Source organism: Alligator mississippiensis, chromosome 8 (genome assembly GCF_030867095.1).
Source record: "Alligator mississippiensis isolate rAllMis1 chromosome 8, rAllMis1, whole genome shotgun sequence".
Classification (NCBI taxonomy): domain Eukaryota; kingdom Metazoa; phylum Chordata; order Crocodylia; family Alligatoridae; genus Alligator; species Alligator mississippiensis.
In genome coordinates this window covers 79,763,338-79,790,716 of record NC_081831.1, presented here as the reverse complement: position 1 = coordinate 79,790,716, position 27,379 = coordinate 79,763,338, and the positions used below count along the sequence as shown (strand labels likewise).

General features: G+C 49.2%; 1 protein-coding gene across 6 annotated transcripts in view; it reads right to left on the bottom strand.

The window, feature by feature from the left end:
- The window catches only part of ARHGEF6 (Rac/Cdc42 guanine nucleotide exchange factor 6), a 49,657-nt gene extending 22,573 nt beyond the window's left edge, over nt 1-27,084 (bottom strand). For 3 of the 6 annotated variants that reach the window (XM_019492828.2, XM_014601310.3, XM_019492827.2), the window contains exons 1-9: nt 26,855-27,084; nt 25,572-25,655; nt 16,201-16,285; nt 11,024-11,151; nt 10,445-10,646; nt 7,311-7,381; nt 5,605-5,699; nt 3,608-3,703; nt 1,607-1,729 (exon numbers count right to left, since the gene is read on the bottom strand). In XM_019492828.2, the coding sequence (XP_019348373.1) occupies nt 1,607-1,729; nt 3,608-3,703; nt 5,605-5,699; nt 7,311-7,381; nt 10,445-10,646; nt 11,024-11,151; nt 16,201-16,285; nt 25,572-25,655; nt 26,855-27,019 (1,049 nt within the window). In that variant the 5' untranslated portion in view covers nt 27,020-27,084. Of the gene's footprint in view, nt 1-1,606; nt 1,730-3,607; nt 3,704-5,604; nt 5,700-7,310; nt 7,382-10,444; nt 10,647-11,023; nt 11,152-11,851; nt 13,466-16,200; nt 16,286-18,914; nt 18,984-25,571; nt 25,656-26,854 lie in introns of those variants that run through there. The other 3 variants (XM_019492826.2, XM_019492829.2, XM_059732888.1) reach the window with 3 other exon arrangements.
- Between the last annotated feature and the right edge of the window lie 295 nt (nt 27,085-27,379).

The following is a 27,379-nucleotide window of genomic DNA, read 5'->3' as shown; positions in this document are numbered from 1 at the left end:
CCAGCTTCTCCCAGATCTGCCAGTTGCTGGACACAGGGTGGGCCAGAGACTCAGCCTGGCTTTCGCAACGGAGCCAGGACATAACTCTCTAGCAAGCTCCTGGAGATGACTGTGCCTCAGGAATCTCTGGAGCACCGCAGGCCTGTCTGGGCTGGGCTGGGCAGTTGCACCCCAGGAAGAAGCAGCCGGCTCCCTGGCTGGTGCACGTGGTCAGCTCTACAGCCTGTTTTGCAGAGGGAGAGATCTAAGGTGCTCAAGAGTGATATGAGCCCTAGAGGCACTGCAGGGAGGCAGTGGAAGTGGTGCCCATGCTGCTTCCCTACTGTGGCTGGCCCCTGTATGAGATGCCTGCCATGGAGATATCTCTACTACAATAAAATCATCTCTACTACAATAAAAGATATCATCTGTACCACGAGTCCTGATTGCCATGGAGAGAGATCCTAGTACTCTCCTCCCTGCTAGGGCCCAGATAACAGCAGGCCCAATAAGAAGCAGCAGTATTTGCTCACATGATGTGGCACCTGGGCTCTGTTCTTACAAGCTGCAGTGGGACAGCAGGCCCAGTTGTGCTGCGGCTCTGTCTAGCTCTGAGGCCAGCAGCTGGTTGGTGCGCTCTCCTGGAGTTTGGGAAATGGGCCTCTTAATCACCTTGCTGAATAACACACTGGGGGGAGAAGGAGGTTTCTGTATTTAGAGAACATGCAATGCTTGCACAGCTTTGGTTTGTAATGCTCTGGGAAGCGCACTTTGAGATTCAATCAGCACGCTCGCTAAAATAGTTTTAAAAGGGCTCTGGCTAATGAGGTGAAAGACAGAGTCATTTACAAAAGCCCCGATTTTCATCAGGCTAAATTAAAACCACACTTCAGGAGATAAGCACTTTGCTGGCCTCCCATTACAAACATACTAGAATTACACAGCAGAGCGGAGGCAGCAGCTCTCACGCCAGTGAAGCGAGCAGTCCCCACAGCTCTCCCGTATGCCCTACAACTACAGCTCGCTCAGGAGACGCTCCCTGAAGGAGGGCATTGCCATGATCTCTGCAATAGCTTACAGAGCAAGCCGAGCAGTCATTCTGTAGGACAACAGCTCTGTTACAACAATAGATGCCGTCTTTTCCAAAGCAACTGCCTGTACCTTCCTTCCTACACTAGACGTCTGGTCCTGGAAGGTGGTGAGCACTTCAATTAAATCAATGCAAGGAGATGTATCAGGAATCTCACAGGACCGGGACCCTTGTGAGTGAGTGTGTATAGGTGGGGTAGACGTCCATAAGATCTGGACAGGGGTTAATGGGGTCTTCTGCACTTGCACAGGGTTGCCCCACGAAGCCAGAGGGAAGCTCTCATCTCCCTAAATGCTCGACTGACCACTCACCACAATCCCTCCATGAGCGGCTGGCCCTGGGTGGCAGACAGGGAAGCCAGCCAGAGCCATCCCAGAGTCTCCCCCCTCTCCCAGTGTCAGGACTGTTCCCAGAACCTTCCAAGCCCATGGGCAGCACTGGACCCCATTGCCAAGATCCCAGTTGAGGGCTCCCACTGAATTTCAACTTAAATTGGAAAGGGAATGACTTCCTCCCTCATCACGAAATGTTACTCGCCTGTGTTGCGTGAGGACATTGACAGCAGAAGGGTGGTTAGCGCAGTACGTGAGGTACAGAGCTCTGAACTGTGGCATCAAGTGCATAAAACAGCCTCCCACTCTCTGCTGGTTCTCAGGAAGCCTGTAAACATAAACGGGAATGTTTTCAGAGCCTGTTATTTGGAGATGAGGTAACAAGACAGGTCCTCAGACATGACAGAGCAGTAGCGGACGGGCAACGCTGCATCGTAACCTGCTATCAGTGCTGGATGCGGTCCAAACCCAACTCTGCAGGGTGCCTGTCCCACCCACGCAAAACACATTGGTCCATGGGTGCTGGCTCCAACTCAGCAGTTTCGCTGGGATGTGCTAAGCCACCTTAGCTGTGCACATGCTCATTAGCTGAGATGACACTTGCACGTAGCCTTTGGATCGCTTAACTGCACAGCTAAGTGTGGGATCCAGCTCTGCAGCCCTCTTGCCTGGTGCTTTGGAAAGCACACGGCAGCCTGGGACAACAGAGCACCTGATCTGCATGGCTCTTGCACCAGCTCTATGCAGGACTCCAATAGGAAATAAGAGAGAGAGGGGGGAAAGGAAAGAAGAGCTGGAGCCCAAAAGGACTCAGTACTTTTTCCAGCCTCCAACTTCTCCCTCCCTCTGTTTGGTGCCTTTTTTCTTCTATTTTCTGTCTTTACCAGTGAGGGAATCCATTTCCCTCAGTTTGAGTCCTGGCTCTGCACCACTCACATCATCTACAGGAGCATTTGGGATGGATGCAAAGGATGTAGTTGCGCTTTAAGGCACCCAAGAGAGTTGGACATCAAAATCCTACTGGCTTCACATTGGGATTTGGGCACTGTCTCTCATAGGCCCCCTTGAAAACCAGCATATGTGGGTTTTTAGTTTCCAATTTAGTTTCTCATTATTTCTCTGCAGCTGGGCAGATACATTGCTATTTCTGTTACCTTTCCTAGCCCCCAAAGCACTGACCTTCTCTTGAAGCAAGTTTATGGCAGTAGCTTGGGATTGTAGGACTGATAGAGACCACCAGGGTCACCGGCCCTTGCAGTCACAGGTAGCCATGTCATAGACCCAGAAGAACACCCTGTTGGCCTCTCTTGCATATCACAGCCAGTCTTTCATACAAAAACCAAATGCCTCAAAAATTACCCTGTGTCAAAGGAAGAAAGCAGGAGAGACCAAGGGTACTGCCAATGCCAAGGTCACTGCAGTGACAGGGAGTTTGTTAGGTAAAACATACCTAGATAATCCTAGGAACTGGACCGTGTCCCATCCTACAGAGGAAGGGAAATTCCCCCTCTGCCCTGCAACAGCCTTTGCCAATCTGACCTGGTGGAAAATTCCTTCCTGACTCCAACTCCTTGTGAGCAGGACCCCCCGCCCAGCCAGGCACCCGGGAGGTTTCACAATCCCACCTGGAGTACCAGGACACCCTGTCAAACACTGATGCTTCAGAGGAAAGCGGAGGGAAAAATAACAGAAGTCAAGCTGTGTTCAAGGGGGTCAAAAAATTATTTCCTGGTCCCTCCAGGCAGCCAGCAGAAGCCCTGAAGTGTGAACCAATTAATTAAATGCAAGCTCAGCAAATACTGTAGTTAAACGGGGAGTTCAAGAGGAAGAAGGATGAATGAGAGAAGGAAACGGGACCCAGAAAGGATTGTCACAATGACCCAGCCTGACCTCCTTCATACAGACAAATGCTAGACTCTTCTGCAAGCTGAACTAGAGCATGTCCTCAGAAAGGGACCAAATTCCCCACAAGATCGCAAGCCTTCCACTCCTCCCCCTGCTGTCAAAGACTACCCCGAGGCTCAACCTCCCGCAGCTACTAGGAAGCCACATCTCACTTTGAGATCCTGCCTGCACCATCAGCAAAATCGAGAAGCCACCTTCCTCAGATGTGAGTAGCCCACACAGCAATCACGCAGTAAGAAAAAAGTTAATAAAGAGGCAGGTTAATGATTTATCACCCTCCGTTGCAACAGTGGGAGCTTACTTTGCACATTCTTCCAAGGCTTGATTCAGTGTTTGCTGAAACGTGCAGATCTCCTCAACATTTCCCAGTAAGGATGCGGTATCCGCAGCACTGAGCCTGAAAGAATTAAGATAATGAAGAACGCTGGTGAGGTGCTTCACCACCGTTCATAACAAATGGTGCTGTCTCTGTAAAACAAGCTCTGCAAATAACCTTTTCAGGGGTGCAGACAATCTAAAGTATTGGTTCCAACAGGCAAACTCGTTAACGTAATGAAGTACAAAAATTCACAGTTTGCAAATCCAATTAAAACATCCCAGAGAAAACATTTGCTTGCGGGAATTATCCCAAATTGGATTTTAATCACTTAATCACATGAATCATCTCAGATTGCTAAATTGTCCTAAATGACAGGATTCTTCTGGGGGCAGGGAGGAGGCCGGCGCAGCTATGTGCTCTGGACTGTAGCAGGCCTGCCCTAGGTTGTAGCTCTCCTTGCAGAAGCAGAGCCAGAGATGGCAGCCTCTTCAGGGGATGGATTGTCTTTCAATGCATGCATACCAGGCATGGCACAAACAGGACTGACTCCAGTATGGCCACTGGAAGCTGCTGTGCAACTCACAACAGTCAAATTTAAGTACCCTTGGTCTTCTGCCAGTCTTCACCCCCCTCATCACCTTTGCTCCCTCACTCATTTCAGCCTCATTCCTCTTGGTACCCTTTACAGTCCTGCAAGCGTATCAGACTACTTGCCACATTTGATACATGAGAATAATGTGAGAAAAATCTCACTCTGGACTCTGTGATAAGAATGACACCATCAAGCCAATGGGTATCATGGAGGGAGATCAGCCATGGCATCCCAGGACCTGGTCACAGCCAAATACATTGTCTCACACAGATTCTTCTAAAGGTTTGAGGAAGTCAGGCTGCTGTGGGGAAGTTTAGGAGATACTTGGGGAAAAAAAAGAGGAAATCCTCTCTCACAAAGGGCTTGAGATTCTGCCCTCAAAACTCTCCGAACTGGAAAAAAAGAAAGTCTAAGCAGTTGACCTCGGCGCTTGTGACCCACTGGGATTTCACCATCTTTCTCACTCTACAGGCCAGCAGTGATGCACTACCTCCTTGTTCACAACTGCACAACCTCAACAGAGGAGGCAGGATGGAGATACTCTGCTAAGTGGAATTATCCAAGCTTTTGTGCTGCTTTCAAAGTTGCTCTCTGGAACAGATGACTGCAAAACCAAGGCAGGAAGCATAAGATCAAGTGAACGGTGCTGGAGCACATGGAGTCCATTGATGTGCAGACAGCACACAGCTACCTGTGTGTACCACCGTTCGGACAAGTCACAAACAAAGGCTTTCCAAAATCCTAAGTGTGTGCCCTCAAACTTATCGACTCTGAACTTTAATCCCCATCAGCTCTTCCCAGGATGAAAACCTACTGGCTTACTTCTGCAGCTGACAAGGACCTTCCAGACTTCTCTTTGGCTGCACATGACTGTAGAGTTTTATTTCAGGTAAAACAAGCAAATACTTCAAGCAAATCACCGTAGAGATGTTGGGTTGGACTTTTCTAGCTCGCAAGTTCAGAATCAGCAAAAGCCAGGCTAACCACGGCTGATGCATTTCTTAGATCGTAGCCTGGTGAAGAGATCATGTCTGGTGAAGAGATGACTAGGAGTTCCCAGTTGATGGTGAAAAGCCAAGAGAAGGAGCATTGAAAGGGAATAAACAAGCATGAAGTATTCTACAACTGAGTTTCTGGATTGGTTGAAACAGACATTGTGCCCAAGCTAGAATCCCTTGTCACCCCGGGTATGAACAGAAATTTGGGGAAAATGAAAGGGCAGGATCTGCCAGAAGCTTGGTTCTCCTGAGCACACAGAAAACTTATGAAATGCTGCACAAAGACTTCTAAAGAGCTGAAACTATCCCTACGTATTCACAAGTGAAAACATAATAAAGTACATTAAAAGTTCCAGTGTTCGGTCACTGCAGCTGGACTTGGACCTTACTTGTCATAGGACTGGAGGGGTCTCAAGTATGTTCCAAGAAGTGACTGGAGCTCCTTAGCATAGTCCCGTTCTGTTTCCAGGATATTTTGCAAGACCTAGAGAGAAACAGAAAATTGAGCCAATCTGAGCATTGGCAACTAGCCACATGAATACAATGTCAGCTTCCAGCAGCAGAGAAACCTGGAAACAGATTTTAAACCCACCTCTAACTTATTCATGTCTTAAGACCATGCTAAATTCAAAACCGAGGATGTGCAATGCAGGCACGTGGATTCAAAATAGGGACTTAATCTTGCAAATCTGAAGTGTCTTTAGGAAAGCTGTAAAAATAAGCCTGTAAGGACAGTTGCTTTTCAAGTGTTCTTCTGTGCTGCTGGCGTATCATGTAAAGGCACATTTAAGTCAGGTATATGCCCCCACAGAGGGGCAGATTTCCTGCTTCATTGGCTATCTGCATATGTATGCACATTCCTGTTATGGGTAGGCTGTCACAGTAACAACATACAAGTCAGGTATCTGCATGTGCTTATGAGCACACAGCTTAACTGCAGGAGCAGGCAGGACCCCGCTGGCTTCAGCACTGTTGCAGCCCAAAGAGTGCCTCAGTGCCCATTTCATGGAGCAGCGGTGAACGTGCTCTGGTCCTGCCTCCCGTAGCAGCAGTGTACCCGGACCTGTTGCAACCTCCCCTTTGTCAGTAAGCAGGAGGCGTCACGCTGCAGATCAAGGGTCAGTGACAGACAAAACTATTTCTATTCTAGACATTTCTGCTGTCTGAACATGGCCTATTTCAGCTTCCACTTGTATAAAATAGAATCTGACATGCTGACAAATGCATTTAACCTCCAGCACCCAGGGATGAGGATGATGTCTACATACAGACATTTTAACTCTCTTTTTGGGCTTACTGGGCATGTCTACACGCGCATTTACATCAGCTTAAATTTACTGTGCAATAAGTCACTGCACAATAAGCGGGAATAGGCCAGCATCTATGCATGCAGGCGTTAAAGCGCATTAACACTGTGTGTAGACTGATCTGGGACTAAAGTTGGTCCCAAGTCCACACACAGTGTTACTGCACAGGAAGGTGTCTACAGGTGCATTACTGAGCAGTAAGTAATCGGGTGTAAATTTGATACCTACATGCTGCAGGTATCAAATTTACACTCAAGTCAGCACAAGTTTCCATATTTATTGCACAGTATAGGTGTGCACATGTAGATGCACACCCATACTGCGCAGTAATTTTGGTTACTGTGCAGTAAATGCACACATGTAGACGTACCCATTTTAGATCAACATTTAATCTGCCTTGCTCTCTTGCAAACTTGATTATCTCCCCACCTTTCAGAAGGTGGATAATTACTTTTGGAAGAGAAGAACTGGAACAGCAGCATGAAGTTTTTTTAAAATACTAACCTTGCGATATACTAAACCCCCATCTTTGCTATTTTAACTTTGCTGCCCATTTTAAATCACTCGTGTATGTAGCATCTCGCATTTGAGTTTTGACAGCCAAGTAAATGTCTTAATCGAGTACAATCTCAAGAGTCGCATTTAAATACTAAAAGCGCCAAATCCTCAGCTGTTGTAAGTTATCTTAGCTTCAGTGGAGTGACAATGACTGACACCTGGGAGAGAGCTGGGCTAGAAGATTAATGTTCTGCTTAGTAAAACATTTGCTCGGCACTTTAAAAACTTACCACGGGATAATAATTCTTTGTGAGCTGTGCGCTTTCAAGTCCTTTTAATGCTTTGGGAGAAAGGGGCTTATCTGTCAAGAAAAAAAACCCACCATAAATAACTTGTAATGCAGAATTGCCATTATTCCGTCGGATAAAGCCCTGCCTATATCTTGTCCGACAGACTGAAAAAGATGCCACAGAACCAGGAGCCCTATTGTGGAGTTTTTCTAATGAAACCTGAAGCAAAATGAATGCATGCATGAAGCTGACAGCTGTGCGAATCTCCTTAGAATTGCAACGCAGCGACTCTAGAATACTTTTAAGTTTGTTCTGAAATAGTTGGCAAGTGTCCCAAAGCTGCAGGGAGCAAGAGGGGACTGGAGCTGGGTTTGGCTCAGTCAATCTAAAAAAAGGTAGATTCCACACGTTTCCAGCTGCAAGGAGTGCCGGATGCAGGATTTTACTTGGGGCTCATCGCTGATTCACAACTTACATTACACCAACTTTAAAAATAAACTGCAGTCAGTCCTTTGAAAGGTGACAGCTCTCACTGAAATTCAGGGGAATGTGGGCTCCGCTCCTACCTTGCTCACAAATGGGAAGACTCACAGTTCAACATGAAATACCTCTTCAGCTTTCACCCTTTGCTAAGCTGACACACAATAGTTCCTTCTCTGTATGTAATTTCCACCCTCCCAGCACACACAGCCATGAATGCACAAAGTCCTTGTCCTATTGTTCTTTTCCCCAGAAGCAGCTCAGCAAGCCAGCCGACGTGCAATAACAAATCATCGTGTGTTCACAAAGGAGGAAACAAGCCTTCCAGAAGGAAGCTGCTCTTAATTTTCCAGTTCCTCGGGAATCACCTCAAGGCTGTGGCATGCCCAGCATCTGCAGGGAGGCACTGTCATTTCAGGCCTTGTTTGTTCTCTCTGCCCAGAAGAACAGGTTTGACAGTACCCCTGGTAAAGCTATGCCGGGAAAAGAGTAAAGGTGCTGAACTGAGGCCCAATACTGCAGTCCCTCTGGAGGCCCAGCTCCCATCTCCATCAATGGGAGCTGGGAGCACCCAAGAAGAGCTTGAAATCTGCCACGCAGAGCAGACAGGGGTATTTTGTCCTGCTTTTCATCTGCAGCCTCTGAGACAGATAACAGGGGAGAAGCTGATGTGAGTAAATTTAGCACACTGGAGACTGCAGCCTGTTGTGCTTTCTAATTATTGCCTTTATAGCATTTCCTGTCTCCTCCGCCCTCCACCGAGGGGCTGTGCGCATCACTTAAAGCAGTCGATGAGGCTTTGCTCCACACAGCTAGTCATTATGGCCCAAAAGGTATACTTAGGAGAGAGGGAGAGTGGGAGTGCAGATACTGTCATGTGACTGCAGCACTGGAAAAAGCCAGAGCAGCTTGACTGTGCCGATGCAGCCGAGCTGAAATGGTCACAGGACTGACACCGGTCCACCGCTTCGTATTCTCAGGTCGGCTGCCGTGTTCTGTTATTTAGCGATCGTGTGTCATTCTAACCCTGCACCGCTGACTTACAAGCACCTACTGACCTAGGCCACAGGGCCCTTTTCCAAGCTTAGCCCATCCTTAGGCTCCAAGCTCATGAAGCAAACAGGATCCTGGTACAGGGTACAGGCAAAGCAAATCGGGCCATTTCTGTGCAGCTCCTGTTTGTGCGCGCTGCAAAACTGTCTGCAGCCTGGCACCAAGAGAGACTGCTCCTTCACCCTGCTCCCTGCAGGAAGGATCCTCCCTCCTCTGCTCAGCAGAGGTCTCTGGCATCGTCCTGTTACTCAAGGTGGGTGCCGGAGGGAGGATAAGGGAGCTACAAGGCTGAAGGTCTGCTGAACTCCCTGCAGGTCACTGGGAACCTTGGTAAGGCGCCTTCCTATTAATTCATGAAATCATTGCCTGAGTTTGGCCAGCTTTAGGTGAGTGGAATTGGCTTTTTTCTCCTGTCCACTTTCTTTCACTAATATAATTAATTGCTCTTTGGTTGTACAAGAAAGCACAAAGACTGCACTGTAAAGTCTTGCAGCGGCCCCTATCTTTCTCTTGTATGGTGGGGAAGAGTGGAAGGACTGATCTTACAGGACTGATCTGTCCTGTTTATGGGCCTGGCTGTGGCTAGGCATGTGTATCTTCCAGGGATATGCTCTGCACATCAGTATGCTCATCAGTAATAAAAAAATACATACATGCACCCTGGAAAGCAGCATGAGCTAGTGGCTGGGACACTGGGGTGCTATTGAGGGGACGGGTTTTGTTTCCAGGTTGGCCATGTTATTTAATCCTGGGCACGTCCCAGCTTCTCTCCGTGCCTCTTTCCCCACCCACTCTTTGCCCCTTTGGACTGAACGCTCGTCATGCCTAGGACTGCATTTATTTACTATAAATACAGTGCCCAGGATCATGGCACGCCGTCTTGGTGACAGCCACGAGGCACTGCTGTAATGACGATAATAAACCTTCACAATGAAAAGACTGAGGTTGTTTTTTGAACAAAATCTGACCATCATTCAATGGCCCCACCAAAGCATTACAAACGGGTACGATGAGTTGTACTGAAACAGGCCTGCCTGGGTTTGTGCTTGTTGCCTACATGGTAAAAACTACATTTCTGAAAAATTTTAAGAGAATTTAAGAGAAAACAGAAGGCTCTTGTTAATGTTGCCTGTAACTTTGAAGCTCAAGATGCAGCCTGGGTAACCAGACTCTGGGAAGTCAGCCACATATACGCATAAAAAATGGGAATTATTCCCTACGGCCACATAGTTATTGCTGGCTTCTCCACCAAGACTGTGGGCACTCATCACGCTGCTCTCAGAAATGGCAGGATCAGTGGAAAACAACAACAAAAGGGCTTTGTGCTTAGAAACGGGGAAGACTAGGTTGCCCTTGATGACACATGAAGGCAACTGCGAAGGAGCACAGCCCGCTCGTTCCTCCCCCCAGGACCGTGGCCACCTGCAGAGCTTGGGAAGGATGTTTTGCTAGCCCTCTAGTAGCGAGCGATGCAAAGGGCTGAACCCTCTCGGTCTCACCCCATTCATTGCACATGAAGAGTACTTATACAAACAGCAGCAATCTCCCAAAGGCACCAGGGTTCAAAGCAACGTAAGGGCGGTTGAAGACAATCTGCTTACCAGTGGACTTGATTTCTCTGACATAGTTACTGGGGAACCAGCCTGTCTTGCCATTCAAGGTGCCTTCCCACCAGCCCCCTTCTTCAACTCTGGTGACATAGATGATGTCTCCTTTGTTAACCGAGAGCTCGTCTTCGTTGGTCTGCTTAAAATTGAACCGGGCCTTTACCACCAACTGGTGACTGCCATTTTCGGTCATCTCCTAATGAAACACACATCAAAAACAGTTCAGGAGGGAAGGTGGATGACAATGGCCCACAAGGACGCTATGCCTTTGTTGGGGCTGCAACTCCATAGCAATCACCATATCTTATCCTTGTACAAAGCCTTGCATGCGAGGCTGTCAGTGTGCCCTGAAAGCACTGCTTGGCCTCCCCCACGCCAGGAAAGACTGGTCGGGATTGCGCTGCTCATTTACAGACAGGTATGCCTGTAAATTCCTCAAGATCACACAGCCACCCAGCTGCAAGACTGGGAGCAGAGCTGAAGACATGGCTTCCCAGTGCCCTGCTCTAGTTGCTGCGATCTCTTTTTGGGCTAGGACGACGACTGCAGCCCTCAGACTGTGACAGACCCTACCACGGGTTTGGACTGCCTCCGCAGCACCCTGGACTTTCTCGAAGCTGTTCCGTTGAAGCTGGCCTGGGAGCTGCCGGCTGCCGAGCTAGGAGAGGACACACCTGAGCATGGCCCTGCCAGTGGCCGATCTGCGGAAACAAGAACAAAAGCTGCACTGTAATCCGTGCTCTGCAAAACGATCTCCTTTGCATCCTAATGAAGAGGGAAAAATGCAGAGAACTGGACTGGCCAGGAACACAAAGAGCATGTGCATACGGGGAGTAATGACGATCCGCTGACCCACGCTGGCTTCCCGTGGGGGGACATGCAGTGCCTTTCTGCGGCACGAGTTAAGCTGCTTCTGAAGTGGACCGTGCTAACCCACTCCTAGGATGTCTCTGCTGCAGGCACAGAGTCGACTGCACTGCAGCAGAGAGAAAACCAAGCTGGGTGAGGAGCTGGGCACACTAACCCCAACTCTGCTCCGTGCTGCTATGGCTTGAGTGCCGCAGCTCGCGCAGGTATCGACGCTGAGGTCACTTCTGTAAAACCAGGCTGGAAGAGAGCTCCTTCACTGTGAATTCACGCCCCAGCTGTTTCACAATAGTTTCCTTGTGCAGACAAGCTCTTACTGGCTCAGCGTGAGCAGCTGAATGCTGCCCTACGTTATTCTGATTATCGTTAATGGACGGCTGCCATTAACCATGTCAATAAACAGCTTACAACGTGCTATACTTATGAGAATAAAGTCTAAGGCTCTTGCCCTCAAGCGGCTCGCTGCAACCCACGGACCGACACCCCCACCCACCGAGAGGGAGCTTCTGCTTGCATTCAAACCACCGCTGTTACTTTCAAAGCAGAAAGGAAAACTCTCGCTGCTTCCTGGCTACTGGGTCCCACTGCAGAAAACCAGTCAGATCGTGAGACTCGGCAAAGCTGTCATCTGCGACTGAGAAGGCAGGCGTGCTAATTCTGGCAGAGCAGGGGGACCGGAGGGCTTGCTCTCTCGGCTCTCTCATTCCTTTCAAATCTCAAGAAGAGGACGGGGAGCGGCACTCAGTCTTGAACATGGTCAGGAAGGTTTGTTGTCCAACACCTGTTGCAATTAGAAAATAAAGGACCAATTCCTGCAAAACAAGGCTGCCCTTGCTGCTCGCTGCCAGTGTGACGGCGGATGTTCCACTCAAACCCACTGAGTTCAGAGGGAGCGAAAGCAGCTCTCAGCTGGTAGGACTGGGAGAATGATGAATCAATTGGGATTTTTCCTCCCTCAGGGATTTTCTGTCAGACAAACACCAACTGTTTCTAGGGCCCTCTAATGATCAGAGTCAGCGGGAGCTTTTAGTAGCAATTTGGAGTGATTTTGCTTGCAGGCTTGCTTGGACTAGGAACTGCTCTTTTGCTCCGTGCTTGTACAACCCATTGCATGACCGGCTCCTTGTCCGGGTTTGCAGCTCGTGAACAGCACCGTGACACAAGTCACGAATCGTGTTTGTGCAGAGGTTAGCACGCTCATTCCCAGTCCCCATCACTGACACATCCTTCTGCCTCTGTTGTTGGCTCTCCACACTCTTTCCCACCCCTAGACAACGCAACGGCCTGATGCGCGTGCAGTGAAACTAGTTCAAGGCTCCTGGAATTGCGATGGTGAAAGCAACAGCAATCAGTGCAAAGCAATCGGCTTTGCAAACACAGGGCTGTTTCCTGAAATGCCCTGACATTTGATCCGCAGTTTCAGCTGCTTTCAGTCTTCTTGGGGCTGGCAAACTGGCTGGGCTGGCCTGTTGCCAGCCTTAGCTGTTCCTCCCCTGATCTGTTCTGAAAAGAGAGGACATCAACCACAAGTCTGTATTCCCCGACCAACCCGAGCAGCAAGTAGCAGCTTGGGGAAATGACTCGGTTACTGGAGGGGTTACAGTTTTACCCTCCTCCAATTCCTGTGTTTGTACTTTCATAAATACCAGCAGCAACCTCAGGACAAATGTAACATCGACTCCGAGGGTTTGGCAGGAAAACGTATCATTTGTGTTGCATCACGTTAGCATCCTATTTTCTGCCTGCTCCAAAATGGAGCGTTGCTGAGTGCAGCTTGCCATATGTTGTTAAAATATGGTTAAGCTGAGTTTTCTGTTCAGAGTCTTATATTATTTGAAGCACATCGTCATCGTTGGGTGAACTATAACATTATAGCCAGGTTTTTTCCAAAATTAAAAAGCAGAGCAGTTGGTCTTGCTAATGTTCTGGAGACAGCTGCTGCGTTCTGCAGATATAGAGTTATCCTGCGTGACGGCATCCAGGAAGCCACAACAGTCTAGGAGCGTGCCCAGGAATACAGACGATGTCTGTAGGCATCTGAACTCCCTGAGGACACAGCTGAGAGTGAGGAGGCTGGGAAGGGTGTAAGCAGAGCAAATAATAAGGGCTCATGGACAGGCAGGGAGCATCGAGGCAAGCTCCCCTGCACTGCTCTACTGATGTGACTCAGCCTTGAGCTGGAAGGGCTGCAGGCGGTGATGTCTCGTCCTGGCATGCCGTGCAGTCCTTGGGCTCTGTGGTGCAACTGCCAACCTGGGAGCCACAGTCTGGGCCATCTGTGGTAGTGGTTTGTTGTCTAGGGGCTCCTTTTCCTTGGGAACAAGGCCAAACCACAAAAAAAGGTTTGAAGATTTAGAATGTGCTTTTTACCTCTGCCATTTTCCCCAAAGTTTCTCTCTCTCTGAATGGCGGACGATATCCAGTTACGTTACCATTTACAAGGGGAAAAACCAGATGTTCAAACACACGTTTATCACAAAGCTGCCTGGGAGCCCCATTCCTCACCCTCCTTGGTAAAGTAACAACGGTGATTATTATGCAGCAAAACGAAGCCTCGACTTTTATGACGACTGTCTGATTGAAGCCCGCTGTGCTGCAGGGCTGGCAGGGGAGGCCTGGCTTATCAAATGAGCTCAAAGCAAAGCTGTGCTTTGGCAATGCAGCTGCATTGCTACAGATGTGGAGGGAGAGAGGCAGCTTGCCTCCAGCAGGGCCAGCAGCTGCCACTGCTCATAAAAACAAGAACACTAAAATCTGCCAAGGAAAATATATGTCCACTGCTATGCAGTCAACTGTGCTGCCATCAGTGGGTGCTTTCCACCCCAGAGGTGGATGCATCTCAGATATTCCACATATAAAGAGCTTGTAAGGCACTGTATATCCTTTATAAAAAAATATAAGATGACTTTTATTAGCATCTAAACGCTATAAGGACTGATGATCTAAAACTGCCTGAAGAGTTCACTGACACTACAGGCCGCCTTGGGCTCTATTTACTGGTAACACTTCTGCTACCACATTACTGCCCTTCCTCCTCTCCAGCTTTGAGATGCTTATTGTGGAGCTATTTTACTCAATGGATGTCCACAGGCAATATAAAGTTAACGGGTATGTGAGAGGGTCTCAACGGGTTGAAAACAGACTTTGTGTTTCTTCGAGGTTGTCCTGTTCCAACAGTTCATCCCCTGGCTGAAACAAACCTTGATTGATGAGTTCACTAATGATTTCCATAGCAGTTAGTCGATAGCACAGAGCCCGAGCTCCGGTATCAGAGACAATCAATGCTGAGAAACCACCAGATCCTGTTTGCATGCAGATTTGCCTCCTGCACCTCCCAAGTGACCTGCATTTCATACTAGCATCCCATTGACTCACGAGATTTCTGAACTGGGTCAGTGGGTTCTCTTCATTTAACAAACCATTAAGAGCCTTTTAAAAATCTACGGAGGCTGAAATGCCATTCACAGGCTTCTCGGGCAGCAGAAGAGGGGAGCTGCAGAGCCCGAGCAGGCAGCCTCAAGCCCTGTATTTTCCTAGAGCGGCATTCAGGAAGGAAAGTCATCTTAAAGGGATGCACCTACTCGATTCAGGCCCCAAATCTTTACCGTGGTTGTTTTGCATGAACGGGGCTTTATAAAACCTCAGATCAGCCAAACTGTTTCCATGGCTTTATAATCCCACTGAGAAGGTTTTCTCTTGGCTGTCAGCTTTCCCCTGCGGCATTGCACCGCTGCAAGAGAGCCCAGCAAAAGAAACTAGAAAGAGAAGTGAAACTGGTTAGGCTGTAATCAAGAACCAAGCCCAGGAAGATGCGGAAAGTCAACAGAGTTGCAATGGTGAATAGTAAACGGGGGTTTTTGTATTCTTCTGGACTGTAATAACTAGATGTATAATCTGCAATGTAATAAGGAAGCAGGAGGGGCCTTAAAGTGCGGCATTTGTGAGTTTAGAGACTTCTCCCTGGGCCTTGATCCTGACACTGGATCCCCTTGGGTCCAGGGATCTGCCCATGCCAACCCAGCTGCAGGATCAGGGCCATAACTGTTTTCTCTTGCAGCCTCTTTTCAGATCGGTGACATGTAGATCTTTCCCCCAGCCCACCCAGCAAGAGCATCCTAGCTGCTCTCGTCTCCAGGAGACACTCTGCCGGTAATTATTTCCAATGGTCAGCGCAGATGCAGGGAATTCTGCCCACAAAAATAAAGTCAATATGTTTTTCCAGCTCCAGAGTATTTAGCTATTTCCTTTTGAACCTTCTGACTTGCAATCCTATCGGGCAGGAATTAAAATAAGTCTTTAGTGAACAGCTAAATGCTGGGCAGAAAAAAAATAAAGCAAAGCAATTTGCTTTGCCTCAATGCCTAGCTCCTCTGCTACCACCCCTGCAAAGACTAACGGCAGTGGCACAAAGCACCCACCGGGCATTTGATGTCAGATCACGGCTGCGCAGCCTACGGATCTCAAGAAGGGAAAGAAAAGGTCACTAATACAATTTACGGAGCATCTGGTTTGTTCTGACATTCAGTGAATGCATAACACTGATAGCATGATTTCACATGGACTATTTAAACCTGGATGTTTCCATTTGGGGGACTAGAAGCTCCTTTACAAAGCGCCCTTTACAACAACCCACTTGATGCTGTCGGAAGAGTGTAAAGGGGCCTTTGCATGAGTATCCAGCCCCACAAACACACCCCCCAGACATGTATGCTGCATTTAAATCCGTAACGTTGAGCCCACAGTAGCCAGGAGGTCCCTACAGACAGTCCTGTTTGCCAAGCTTCTGAAAGTAAATTTAAAATGCTGAATTACCAGAAAGGCCAGGTCACACCCACAGGCAGGATTTGAACAGGAGGATAAAATGTTGGCTACCCCTTTCTTACCTTCCGTGGCTTTGTTTACAGCTGATAAGGTATTCAGGACCCTGGAGAAATTCTCTCCCACATACAGATCATGTGCCTCAAATACCTGTGAAAGAGGAACTTTGTCAGTGTAACACAAAATATCTTACTAGCGCAACCTTACCTTCAGTCAACCACGGCGATTACCAAGTAGTTATGTACAGCTGGCGTGTCTCTGCAGGGATAGGAACTTTGTTTGGAGCTGATTTGTTCAACTTGCTTTCTAGTTGGAGAGTTTCTGGGGTCCAGCTGGCAACAGGTACCGTAAAAGGGGTACATGCCTCCGCAGTAGCAACAAACAAGGTTCAGATCTCGGAAAATGAGGCTGTTTGCTTTGAGAAGAGGTAGCTTTCCACTACCAAGTTAGTCATCGAAGCCAAAGGGGCCAAAGCTGCGAACAGCTGCAAAGCAAAGGTCCCAAACCCGCCAGAAGCTCTATGCGGACAACACGGCACACTCACAAATTACTCCTACAGGCGGCACACGCTGGTTGTACTGGTCGTCCAGTATAGAAGATAGTCCGTCCTGAAGAGTCCAGTTGGCAAAACTACATCTAGACGGGGGTGCTAAAGGTTTTTATGTCCATGCCAATGCTTTACTGGGGTCACTGGATCTTCTGGACCTGACCCTGGCCTTTTCCCAGAGGTGAGACAGTCTGGTTTTTCACAACGCTAGTCACCACCCCGCTCCTCAATACAGGAGAAATTTATTGTAGATCCTACGCAAATCCTTGCCCTTCTTGACGTGATGCACGGAGCATGTTCTGGGTGTGAACTTTACCCTAGCCACGCACAAAACACGCTCCAACACAAGGCACTCTCTGCTCACCGAGACAGATGCTTTGGCTCGGGACTTAAGCTACAGATCTGCAGACCCAACGAGCCTGGAAAGAGCTTCATCCCTTCCAGCCAGAACATCCATTCCCTCAAAGTTACCCTTGGAATAGGGGCTCAATCTTTTTTGCTTCCCATATATAACTGTGGATGCATTTGACAAATTCTTTATAAAGCATTAGGGAAAAGTGCCCTGCTCCAGGCTCCCATAGTCTCCTCTGCTCAGCAGATCTGCCACACATATCAGCACAGTACCCCAGTACGGACACATTGCACAGTTGACAATGAAGGCAGTAAAACGAGCTCTTGGCTTTAAAAAAGAAATCAATGTAAGCACTTGCTACCTGCAGTCAGGCTTTCTAGAAGAGCATTATCTATCAGAAGAGGTATTAAAACCAGCCGCAATATTAAAAGCAGACAGCTGCAGCACGCACACTAATGCTCACGCTCCAGTAAGCTGAACGCTTCCCGATGCCCGAGGAAGCTCCCCGTTTCTACTGCACTGCTCTAGATTAACCTGTGCTTACAAAACTCAGGGAGGTTTTTACATACCTGCAGCTACTCCAAGCAGATGGGCTAATATCTGCGTTGCATTTACTCTCAGGTCTGTTTCTATGACGGCCACGGAGATGCCATCCTCTCTCCGACGGGAGAGATGGGCAAGGAAAGCCCGGCAGGACGGCGGCCGTCGGCAGTGCCGACTGTGCGTGATGTGACGGTAGCAGGGCGTCACTCTCCTGCCAAGCCAACGATCAAAGTAAACACGGGGGTTGTGATGTTTGCTGCCGTTTCCCCGGGTGTGTCATTTTCTCAGTCATGTCCTTTTTTTTCTTCCAGTTCAGCAGTCCAGGAAAACAAGCCCGGACTTGAATGAGCAGCATTGATATTTTAGAAAGGAGCGAATGAGAGAAACGATGCAAGGGATCGATGCTCTCTCCATGCACAGGATGAATCTGCGAGGCTCGCGTACCTTGAGTTAACTCAGAGACGACGCGTGTGCGTGCATGAATGTGCATGCATCTAGCCACAGACTGTGCGCGTGCATGTGTGTATATTGAAAAATCACAGGAAATGAGGGTTGAAGGGCCCTCCGGGGGGGTCACATCTAGTCCAACCCCTGCTCAAAGCAGGACCAGCCCCAAACAGGCCGACAGCACAAGGAAATCAGACAACTTCTAGGGCCGATCTAGACCGAGACACTGACTGGATGCAGAATAAGAGCGTCCACGTGAAGAGCCAGTCCCGAGCAGTAACTGCAACTCACTGCCCGTTCCTCTGGCACAGCAAACAGAGCTTTCCCCGATGATCTCCTCCCGGCCTCTCCTGCAATCCCAACCCAATGCACCATCTCCCTTTTTTTTTGCATCAAGGAAGAGCAGCAAAACCAGGAGCAAAATCCTGCCTGATGTTTTCCCCGGACTACAAAAGAGCAGGCCAGCTCCTCCGCTGCAATCGGGGTCCTACCCCGTCTTACACGCGCCCACGACGTGCCATCCCCCGCACCCCGCTCCGGCCACACCGGGGACAGTCGCATAAAACCTGCCGGAGGGAGCAGATTAAAACCAGACTGGAGCATCCTTCGGGGTGCAAAAAGCAGAGCACCCCTCTATTGCACACGAGCCGCTGGTTCCTGGGGGGAAAAGGGGATGGAGACCCGACAAAAGATTTTCCCACCCCCCTCCCGGGTCTAATGCAAGATACCGTATTGACCCAAAGAGCCGTAATGCAAGATCCCGTACTGCCCCTGCAGCGAGGCGCTGGCACACACCTGAGCATGCACGCCTGGGGGAGGATGCCCACCGCCCTGGCATCACCCCGGCCCGCAGCCACCTGCTGCTCCGCTCGCGGGCGCCGGGCACTCACCGGCCGAGGCGGCTCCGGGCTGCGGGCGGGCGGCGGCTGCTCTGACCCGGAGCCGGATCGCGGAGCGAGGAAGGGGAAGTGCCAGCGAGCGCCTCCCCCAGCGCACACGCCGCCGGGCCGGGCCGGGGAGGAGAGGAGCAGAGCCGGGCACAGCAGGGGCTTGCCTTGCAACCGCCCCCGCCTGCACGGGGCTCGCACCAAGGAGCAGTGGGCTGCAGTCGCAGCAAGCAAAAAAACTTTCTTACTAGATTGGAGCAAGCTCCCCGAGGGGGTGGGGAGGTGCAATCTGCATCCTTGGAGGGGTTTAAGGCTGGTCCCCCTTTCCCCACCCTTATTTTATGAGTGCTGGAGGCTGCAGGGAGAGAGGAGCAGGGCAGGGGGATGCCTTGCTGAGACCCAGCCCTGCTGCTGCATTGGGGAGGTGTCACCTGAGCTCAGGCTCCAAGAAGCCGTGCCCCGCAGCATCCCCTAGCCAGAACCTCCTTCCTGGTCCAGGAGGTCCAAGAAAAGATCTCGCCTTAAGGAAACCTTGCTCCTAGTGTCACTTCTGGACCATCACGGCTACAAGATCGCCCTTACGCTGCAGATCCTGGGACAAAGAAGCATCATCCCTGCACTAGCAACTGGCGCAGGAGGCAGAAAGTGCTCCCCAACCTCAAAAAAGTCCTTCTAAAGCTGTGCAGAGCAGTCACATCTGGGGGCTGGGTCCCAGCAGGACAAGAGCCGAACAGTGCGGCCCATGGAAATGTCTGAAATGGCACGAGCAGACGATAGGACCCAGTACAGGTCTGGCTGCTCAGCGCTGGCAAAGACACAGGAAATCGAATGGAAAGCCCAAGATGAAGAGAACAAATGCAAAAAAGACAACAGACTGCTGAACCTAAAGTGTCAGCATCTTGTGTGCTCTTGAAGTGGAGACAAATTGCTGCGAAAGGGGCTTGTGAAGGAGCCACAAGTTAATCAGGGAAGTGACATTTAAAAAAAATAAAATGTCCTTGCCACGTAGCAAACTCCAAGCCTCTCTGCTTTTTGTGTCCATCTGTTCAGTTAAAACACTCCTTCCTCGAAGTGTGAAATTCCCGGTACACTTCAGCGAAGCAGTTGGCTGCATTTTGGAAAGGAAACGGATGATAGAAGTATTGGACAGAGATCAAATATTAAGCCGGAATTTGGGCCTCAAACCTGCACACACTGATGTACGTGTTTTAAGTACGTGGATCGTTGCATTCAAGTCAATGGGACTAACTCTACAACACGTGCATAAGCATTTGCAGAATCGGGGCCTCAGACACCCTAGCCCAGGTTTGTAAAGTTTGCCCAGAACTGCAACATCCAGGTGGCACATTTTACAAACCGCGAGGTATCTCCAAGGCCGGATTCCTCCTGCTTTAGCCCCGGTGCAGCCCGTTCTGCTCCTGCACCTCCCTCCAAGCTCGCAGACAGCTCCGGCAGCGGCAGGTTCAGGTGCTATCCTGCAGAGCAGAGCTGGGGGAAATGCTTCGCATTTAGATGACATTTTGAAAGCTGGAAAAAAGCTGAGGAACGTTGCAATGCACTTTTTGGACCATGTCTAGACCCAGCCTGTTTAGAAGCCAGGTTGATTCTCCTGTCCTGCCATGCTTCGAGTTCGCTTGAGCAAGGCGTTACAGGATCTGAAGTTGTGCAGAAGTTAAGGAAAAGGAAGTCAAGGCTCGTGGGCCGGTTACTGGGACCCTTTCCTCTCCGAGGTGGGCTCTGCACAGTCGCACACAGAGGCTGGGGTGGGCTGGTGCTGCTCAGCTTGTCCCAGCAGCGGGCTCACAGCTTTTCCTTCTTTCCCTCCATGCTTTTGAGGGGGAGGCAGTGAAAGGGGATGTGAAAGGGCAACCTTGGCCATTTCAGCTCCTTTTCCCATCTCCTGAGAGACACGTGTCCTGTGACAGTGCAGAGCTCATCTACATGGGAAATAACCTTCAATCCTTCTCGTGTCCTCTACGTATTCGCACTCCTGGGAAGACTGGCAAGCAGTGCCTTAGCACCGGCAGGTGGGATTCAGGATTGCAATAGAGCTGGGACCGACGGCGTTGCCCAGCCAAGCAAGCAGTGGTTGGTATAGATATGTGCTGAGCTCCCGAGTTGCAGCTCTGCAGGTCTCCGACTGAAACATGCTTCTGTTTCTATTGGATTTATATGCCACCCTCTTTTTACAAAGACTCAGGGTGGCTTACACAAGACAGCAAAGTAACTTGTGAAAAATCAGGAAACGAGAAAAAAAACCAGGAAAAATAAAATAACTTAGAAAAGCCAATAGAGTAGTGAAATAAGCTATAGAGCTAAACCCCTCTAAACAATACCCGAGCTCAGCCTGGCCTGTTAAATACCTGCCCAAGTAGGACGAAGCTCTTGCAGCACTTCTGGAAGATGCCTGGGCATGGGCTGTGGCAGGTCTCGAGGAGGAGGGAGCAGATCGTCCTTGTCTGCTTTCCTGCCGAATCCAAGACACTTTGGATGGTAACAGGGGGCAAATAGGTCTATGTCTGCAAACTCACGTAGGTGGAAGAGGTCAGCGTCCATCCCTGCTTTCTCGACTGCCCGTTTCTGCTGCCTGTCAAGTCTCTATTTAGTCGGCTGACCGAGTTTTCCTTTCCAGCTGGGTGAAGCACTAGGGAAATCCTTGCTTTTGGGTGCATTATTGATGAAGTGCCTTTACAGCCAACTGAAGCCTCACACAGCAGAAACGCCTGGCCTTCCCGAGCGCTGAGAACTGTTACTGCGAAAAAGCATAATGGACTTTTTTTTGTATTTATGGATGCTCCAGACCTCTCAAAGAGGGAACACATAATGAATGTCCTCGAGAGTCTCCTGCAGTGCCAGTTTCTAGTGTTCATGTCCAAAATCGACATTTCTTGATAAAGACGATGCACTTCCTTAGATGCACACCCAGCGCGGCCTCTCTTTGCTATGGGGAAACATCGCCAGTAGCAATCCTCACCTCTGGTTTCCTTTGGAACTTCCTCTGTTGCTGCCGCTCGCAACGGGAACTACATTTCTGATCGTGAGACATGGACCTGACTAGGGAAGGACAAGGGGGCTGGGAGAGGAAGGCGCCCAGACTACATTTTGCTGCCAGCGTCTCCAGAATGCGCTACGTTTCGTAGTTGATGTTATGGCCACGTGCCGACCGCGTGAGAGAGTTCACTTTGTCTTTGATGGCACATGCCATGTTGGGTAGGAATGGGAGTTTTCCCTGTTGTCAGAGGTGGGAGTTTTACCATCAGTTTGTGGCTGACTTGCATACAGAATTGTAAAGCATCCTCTGGAGCAGCAGCACCTACTTCAAGATTGTCATTTGGTGACAAGCCTGTTTCTTCTTCTGGCTCCAAGTGCCGTCTTCCCCCTGAGGCACACACTCCCCATCTTCCTTAAGTGTATTAAGAGACACTTGCCCTGAAGTCTCATGACCTGAAAACCTGGATCCCAGCACACGCTCACTGAGCAAGCTTTCTCCCGTCTTGGGGAGAAGATGCTTTATCCTTGCGACGCTGCTTGGCCGGTGGCTGAGATGACCAGGTGGCTAGGAGTGGGATATGCAGTCACTCTATATTCCCGTCCTGTTCTGTGCAGTGTCCAGCAAGGAGGTCTGCATGCTAGAAGTGAGATCTAAAGAAGGAAGCCTATCCTCCAGGTCCTGTTCCTCTTTGGACTGTGGATGCAATTTGGAAGCTAATATCAAAACCAGAGGACTTGGCAAGTATAACATAGCAAAAGGTGCAACAACTTCACTTGGTGTGCCAAAGAGTGTTTCCAAGGGAGAAAAGCCTCTAGAGAAAACGGAGACAGTCCATCTGATCTCTTATGTTTCAGGAGCAGAGCTCCGAGAAGGATAATGAGAGGGAGCACGCTCTCTTTAGATACTGAAGCTTGCACAGCTGGGCTGCGATCCAACTGTGGATCTGCGAGATACTATTTCACCTGCAGCAGCAACTTGTAGCTGAGCTAATCCGTGATGAAGAAACCCTTGCCAGGTCTGATACAATCCGCAGGTCTGTTAGGAGATCAGGGATTGACCCTGACCGGTACTCCATCCGTGCCCATAGGCATCCAGTGGATGTTTGATGTTCTCAGGCCTGCTGCAAAATCCAGCTTTGGGCTTCTTTTTGCTGTCAAATTCGAAGTCTGTGGAGGCAAACGTGAGGCAGGTGTGGAGCTCAGGCCCAAAGCCAGGATCGGAGGTTCCTGCAGGGTACTCTTCCTTTAAGCTAGCCATCCCGGAGCAGACAGCACCCTTTATCTTGGGCTCTGGTTCTTTGAGACACCAGACCCGAGAAGCTTCGCTGCCCGGGCTGCTTGCAGTCTGCTCTTTGGGCTCACATACCCTTGGGAACAACGCGGTGCAAACAGACCGCCTCAAAAAGACAATGACCTCCAAACGAGAATGCAAGCATCCAAGACACTGGGAAGACCCCCAGCACAATGCGTGCTGCTTAAAACGGGGTTTCTGCATGCGGTCTGCCATGATCCTTCCTATCCTGACGCTGCTAACTGTCCCAGTCGCGTATGGCCCTGTGTTTCTTGAGCCACTGCTATGGATGACAGGGATAAAAAGCGTGCTGCTGCGACGGGAAGAAAACCGAGAGGGTGCCGCGGCCCTGTGCCCTCTGCACGCTGCATTGCGCGGACTTGCCAGGGGTGCACAAGTAACCCCACCAAATGAGCTGCATCGGCCAGTGCCTCCCCACGGGTGAAAGCCTGCAGAGGACACTCAAGAAGCCAAGTTCCTGTTTTCGGATATTGTGACAGTACGACTGCTTCTGGTGCTGCACGAAAACCAGGAAGCATCTTTTGCATTTCTATTAGCGCAATGTTTGCTGAATGAAGCACAAGGCAGGGCGCTGGAGCAACCTGGGGGCAGCATACCTTGGGCCCCTCTATATCTAGTGGACATACCATGGAGACTCTGGCTTTTAGCCCCGGAGAGCCCTCCGTTTTCTGGTGTGACCGCCATGCGAGGGGCTTTCATACTGGCTCTATGAAAGGAATGGAAAGTTTCATCTTTTGAGGATCAAAGGCTGGATAAATGATACCTGTAAGGTGCAGAACATGAAGGATTCTGTAACGAGGAGAAAGGGAAAAAGAGCAGCTGGGGACAGAGCAAAAGGCACGGTGTGAGGTTGGATTTCAGTGTTACCAAACCCTCTCAAGATCACGAGTTGCTTTCAAAAACCTCATGATTTTTCAGCCAAACAACACCTTCTGGGTTCTTTCCCCTTGCTTGATGGATGCTTTTGAGCCTGCAGCATTCATATGTTATTCGAGCTTTTTTCTCCCACATGCTAAAACTCTGATTTGTATTTTTTTTAAATGAGAGCTGAAACACCCCGGTCATCACACGACTCCAGCAGCTGGGGATTTCAAAGAAAATATCGACCGTCACCAAGAATCAGGATAAAAAAAAAAATCAGAACTGGCAAACGCTGCCTCCATGCCCCGATCAGGTTTCTTTTGGCTTCAACGAGCAAATATATTTGCTCTGAAAACTAAGCTGTTGCAGCCGGCAGCAGGTTTCCGGCACCAGATTGCTGGGAAACAACAGGTTGAGGAGACAGTTTTGGAAATAACAGAGCTGCCTGCTCGTCAGCTGAGTAAGGGCTTTGACAAGCAAACAACTCTCCTTACACAATGTAAAGCTTCAGGTGAAAAGCAGCAGCACCGGCTGGGTCTTCTCCTTTCCCCCTGGAGTCCACGATTCGTTCCCGGTAACAACTGTGGACGGTTATTGCCTGCACAGGAATTGAGCATTGCATTTTTTCCCCCCACCAAACCATTAGGAAGTCAGTGACGATTTTGAAAAACGACGGCTGCTTTCCGTGGGACGTTGCCGATGTGAAACACAACAGGGCTTTTCTTCATTAATGGCATTTTACACTAACTTGAGGGAGGCCGCGCAGCAGGAGCGAGCACACGCAGAACAGCTCCTGACTCATTTTCATACCCTGCGGCAGCTTGTTGTGTAAGAGCACACGCTAACACACAGTGTGCCTGCGTTTGGGCACAGGGACTGGCCTCGCTCGGTGACAGGAAGGCTTGGGGGTATACAAAGACCTCTTTCTTCTGTCCCTCCTCCCTTCCTTATGTCCTTTGGCAGGACTCGGGCTCTGTGTAAGAGTATGTGTGAGAGACGCAAATGTAGAAAGTTGCCCTACTGGGCTCACCCTTTGTGAAACGATCCTTTGCAAGGGAAGACACGGTATCAACCTACAACACTCCGACTGTTATCATCCGATGCAACTAGTTAACACGGGGCTGAAAACGGGGTGACCTCTCTCCCAACACTGAAAAAAATGATTCACCGGTCGGTCCAACCAGCTTACTAGCATGCATTAGGAAGACTGTCGTTATATTATTATACGTTCCTACTTCAGCGTTTTGCTTCGTGTCAGAGGCTTGAAGGGCAGTATGTTCAACTCCGAGGCATTATATATCCCATCGCTAAAACCTTGTGCAGAGTCCCTGTCCAGAATATTAAATGATCCAGGCTTTTATGCACGTTGCTAACGTAAGAGATTGACAGTAACTTCAGTTTCCTGGCACCTGGCCTCATTTAGGAATAATTACAAATCACACAATTAGTAGAGTGGGGAAAAAAAAAATATAATGGAGACTAATAGAATGACTTACCTCTACTTGCAGGACTGCACAGCTTTTCAAGAACTCCTGAATGTTTCCGATGCAATCCTCTTCATTTTTGGGCTCCAGACAATACTAAAGAAGCAAAACCCCCCACGGTTACTGTAGTACCTTCAGCGCGGTCTGCATGCTGGATGTTTGACATGTGTGTGATCTACGCCGAATTAGGGAAGCTTATTTAGGGGGAGGATGGGGGTGGCAGGCAAGCTGTCGAACCAGGAAGAAAGAGCCACTGGAGGAAGTGATGCATAAATCTAAATGGTCGGCATCTTGTTTTTGAATGTCAACATATGACAGTGCCCTAAGTGACAGCGAGAAGCTCATGACCTTTCAGAGCACGCTGCCCCAAAGCACCACGCATGCCATCAGAGGGGCACATCAGCCAACACAAGGGCCGCTTTCGAAATAAAAAGTTCCCGTTTTGTAAGGAGGAAGGAACATATTGTTTTTGAGCCTTTTACTAAACAGCCTTTTTTCTGCGTGGCCATTTCTTTAGCTCTGATCGGGATCCTTCCTCTTTTCCCCCTTGCAATTATTTGTTGCCGATTTAGACTGCCTGTTTATGTACCCAGGAAATGGATGTACTGATTAACAAGACATTTGAGACGGATTAACTCAATGTACTGAATTGGCTGAAAATGGCGGGGATGACAAGTGCTTTTATTTCTGTTCGAGTCTGGTTTTTTACCTGGTGGGGTACAGGAAAACAACACCACTGTGCTTCTTTACGTAGTTGCACAGCTGTATTTACCTAGTTGTATTTAAAGCTCAAGTATTCATCGTCTGCATTATTTACATTGTGCTTCTCGAGCAGGGTGCTGCAGCACCCCGGACTGCCATAAGATCCTTTGGAGGGTGCCAAGGGATGCTGGACAATATTAGCACCGTCAGATGTAATAAATGGAGTTTTTTAGGAAGATCGATCAAGCTAAAATGGACTTCTGGTAGATTAAACGTTTCCACTTTAAAAATGGAAGAGCCCACATAAGGCAACCGACTCGAGCGTAACTGCAAGTCACACGCACAATATTGTTGCCTGATTTTGCCCAACAGAATAACTTATCAGCCAATCAAAGACGATCATTGGGTCACAAGATAAAATACCCGAGTCCCTCTGAAACAGGCCTTCAACCCCAGAAAAGTAAAAGCCAAAATGCACGGCACCTCCTGCTAAAGTAGACCACTCCGGGTCCACCAAGACGGGTCCTGCAGCTGCGCTGCGCCGCTGCTGTAGTAGGAAGTGAGCAAGGGGTTATATGAGCGAGGTCGGTTACCTTTTCCACAGATCCCGGAAGAAGCCGATTACTCAACTTGCACAGCACGACCCCGTCTTTCAGGGAAGTTTTCAGGAATCCCTCTGGATCACTGATGATCTTTTTGGGGGAATTCAAAACTCCTAAGGAAATAAGCCATGTCACCGCTTGCTCTTCTGGGTTCATTGCTGACAATTCTGCCTCCAGTGCCGATCTTTTGTGCAGCAGTGAGGTCTAATCTAACCCACATCCGTGATTGCCTCTTCCTGCCTCTTCTGGGGCTTGCAGAGCTAAGGCTTGACACTTTTTTTTTATTTTGCATGGAAACCCACTGACTTCATGGCTTCCATACCAGATTAACCCCAGTTAAAGAAACATGCTGCGTCTTATAGTTTCTTGTACTTGGTGAGTTTGCTTAAATATACCGAAAGTAGATCTCTGCGTTACACATTTGCAGCATGGCAAGGCCTAAAGGTTCGATCTTGCTCTATTTACGTATTTCAACCACACCCATCAATGTATTATCTAAGTCAGTGGTTCTTAATT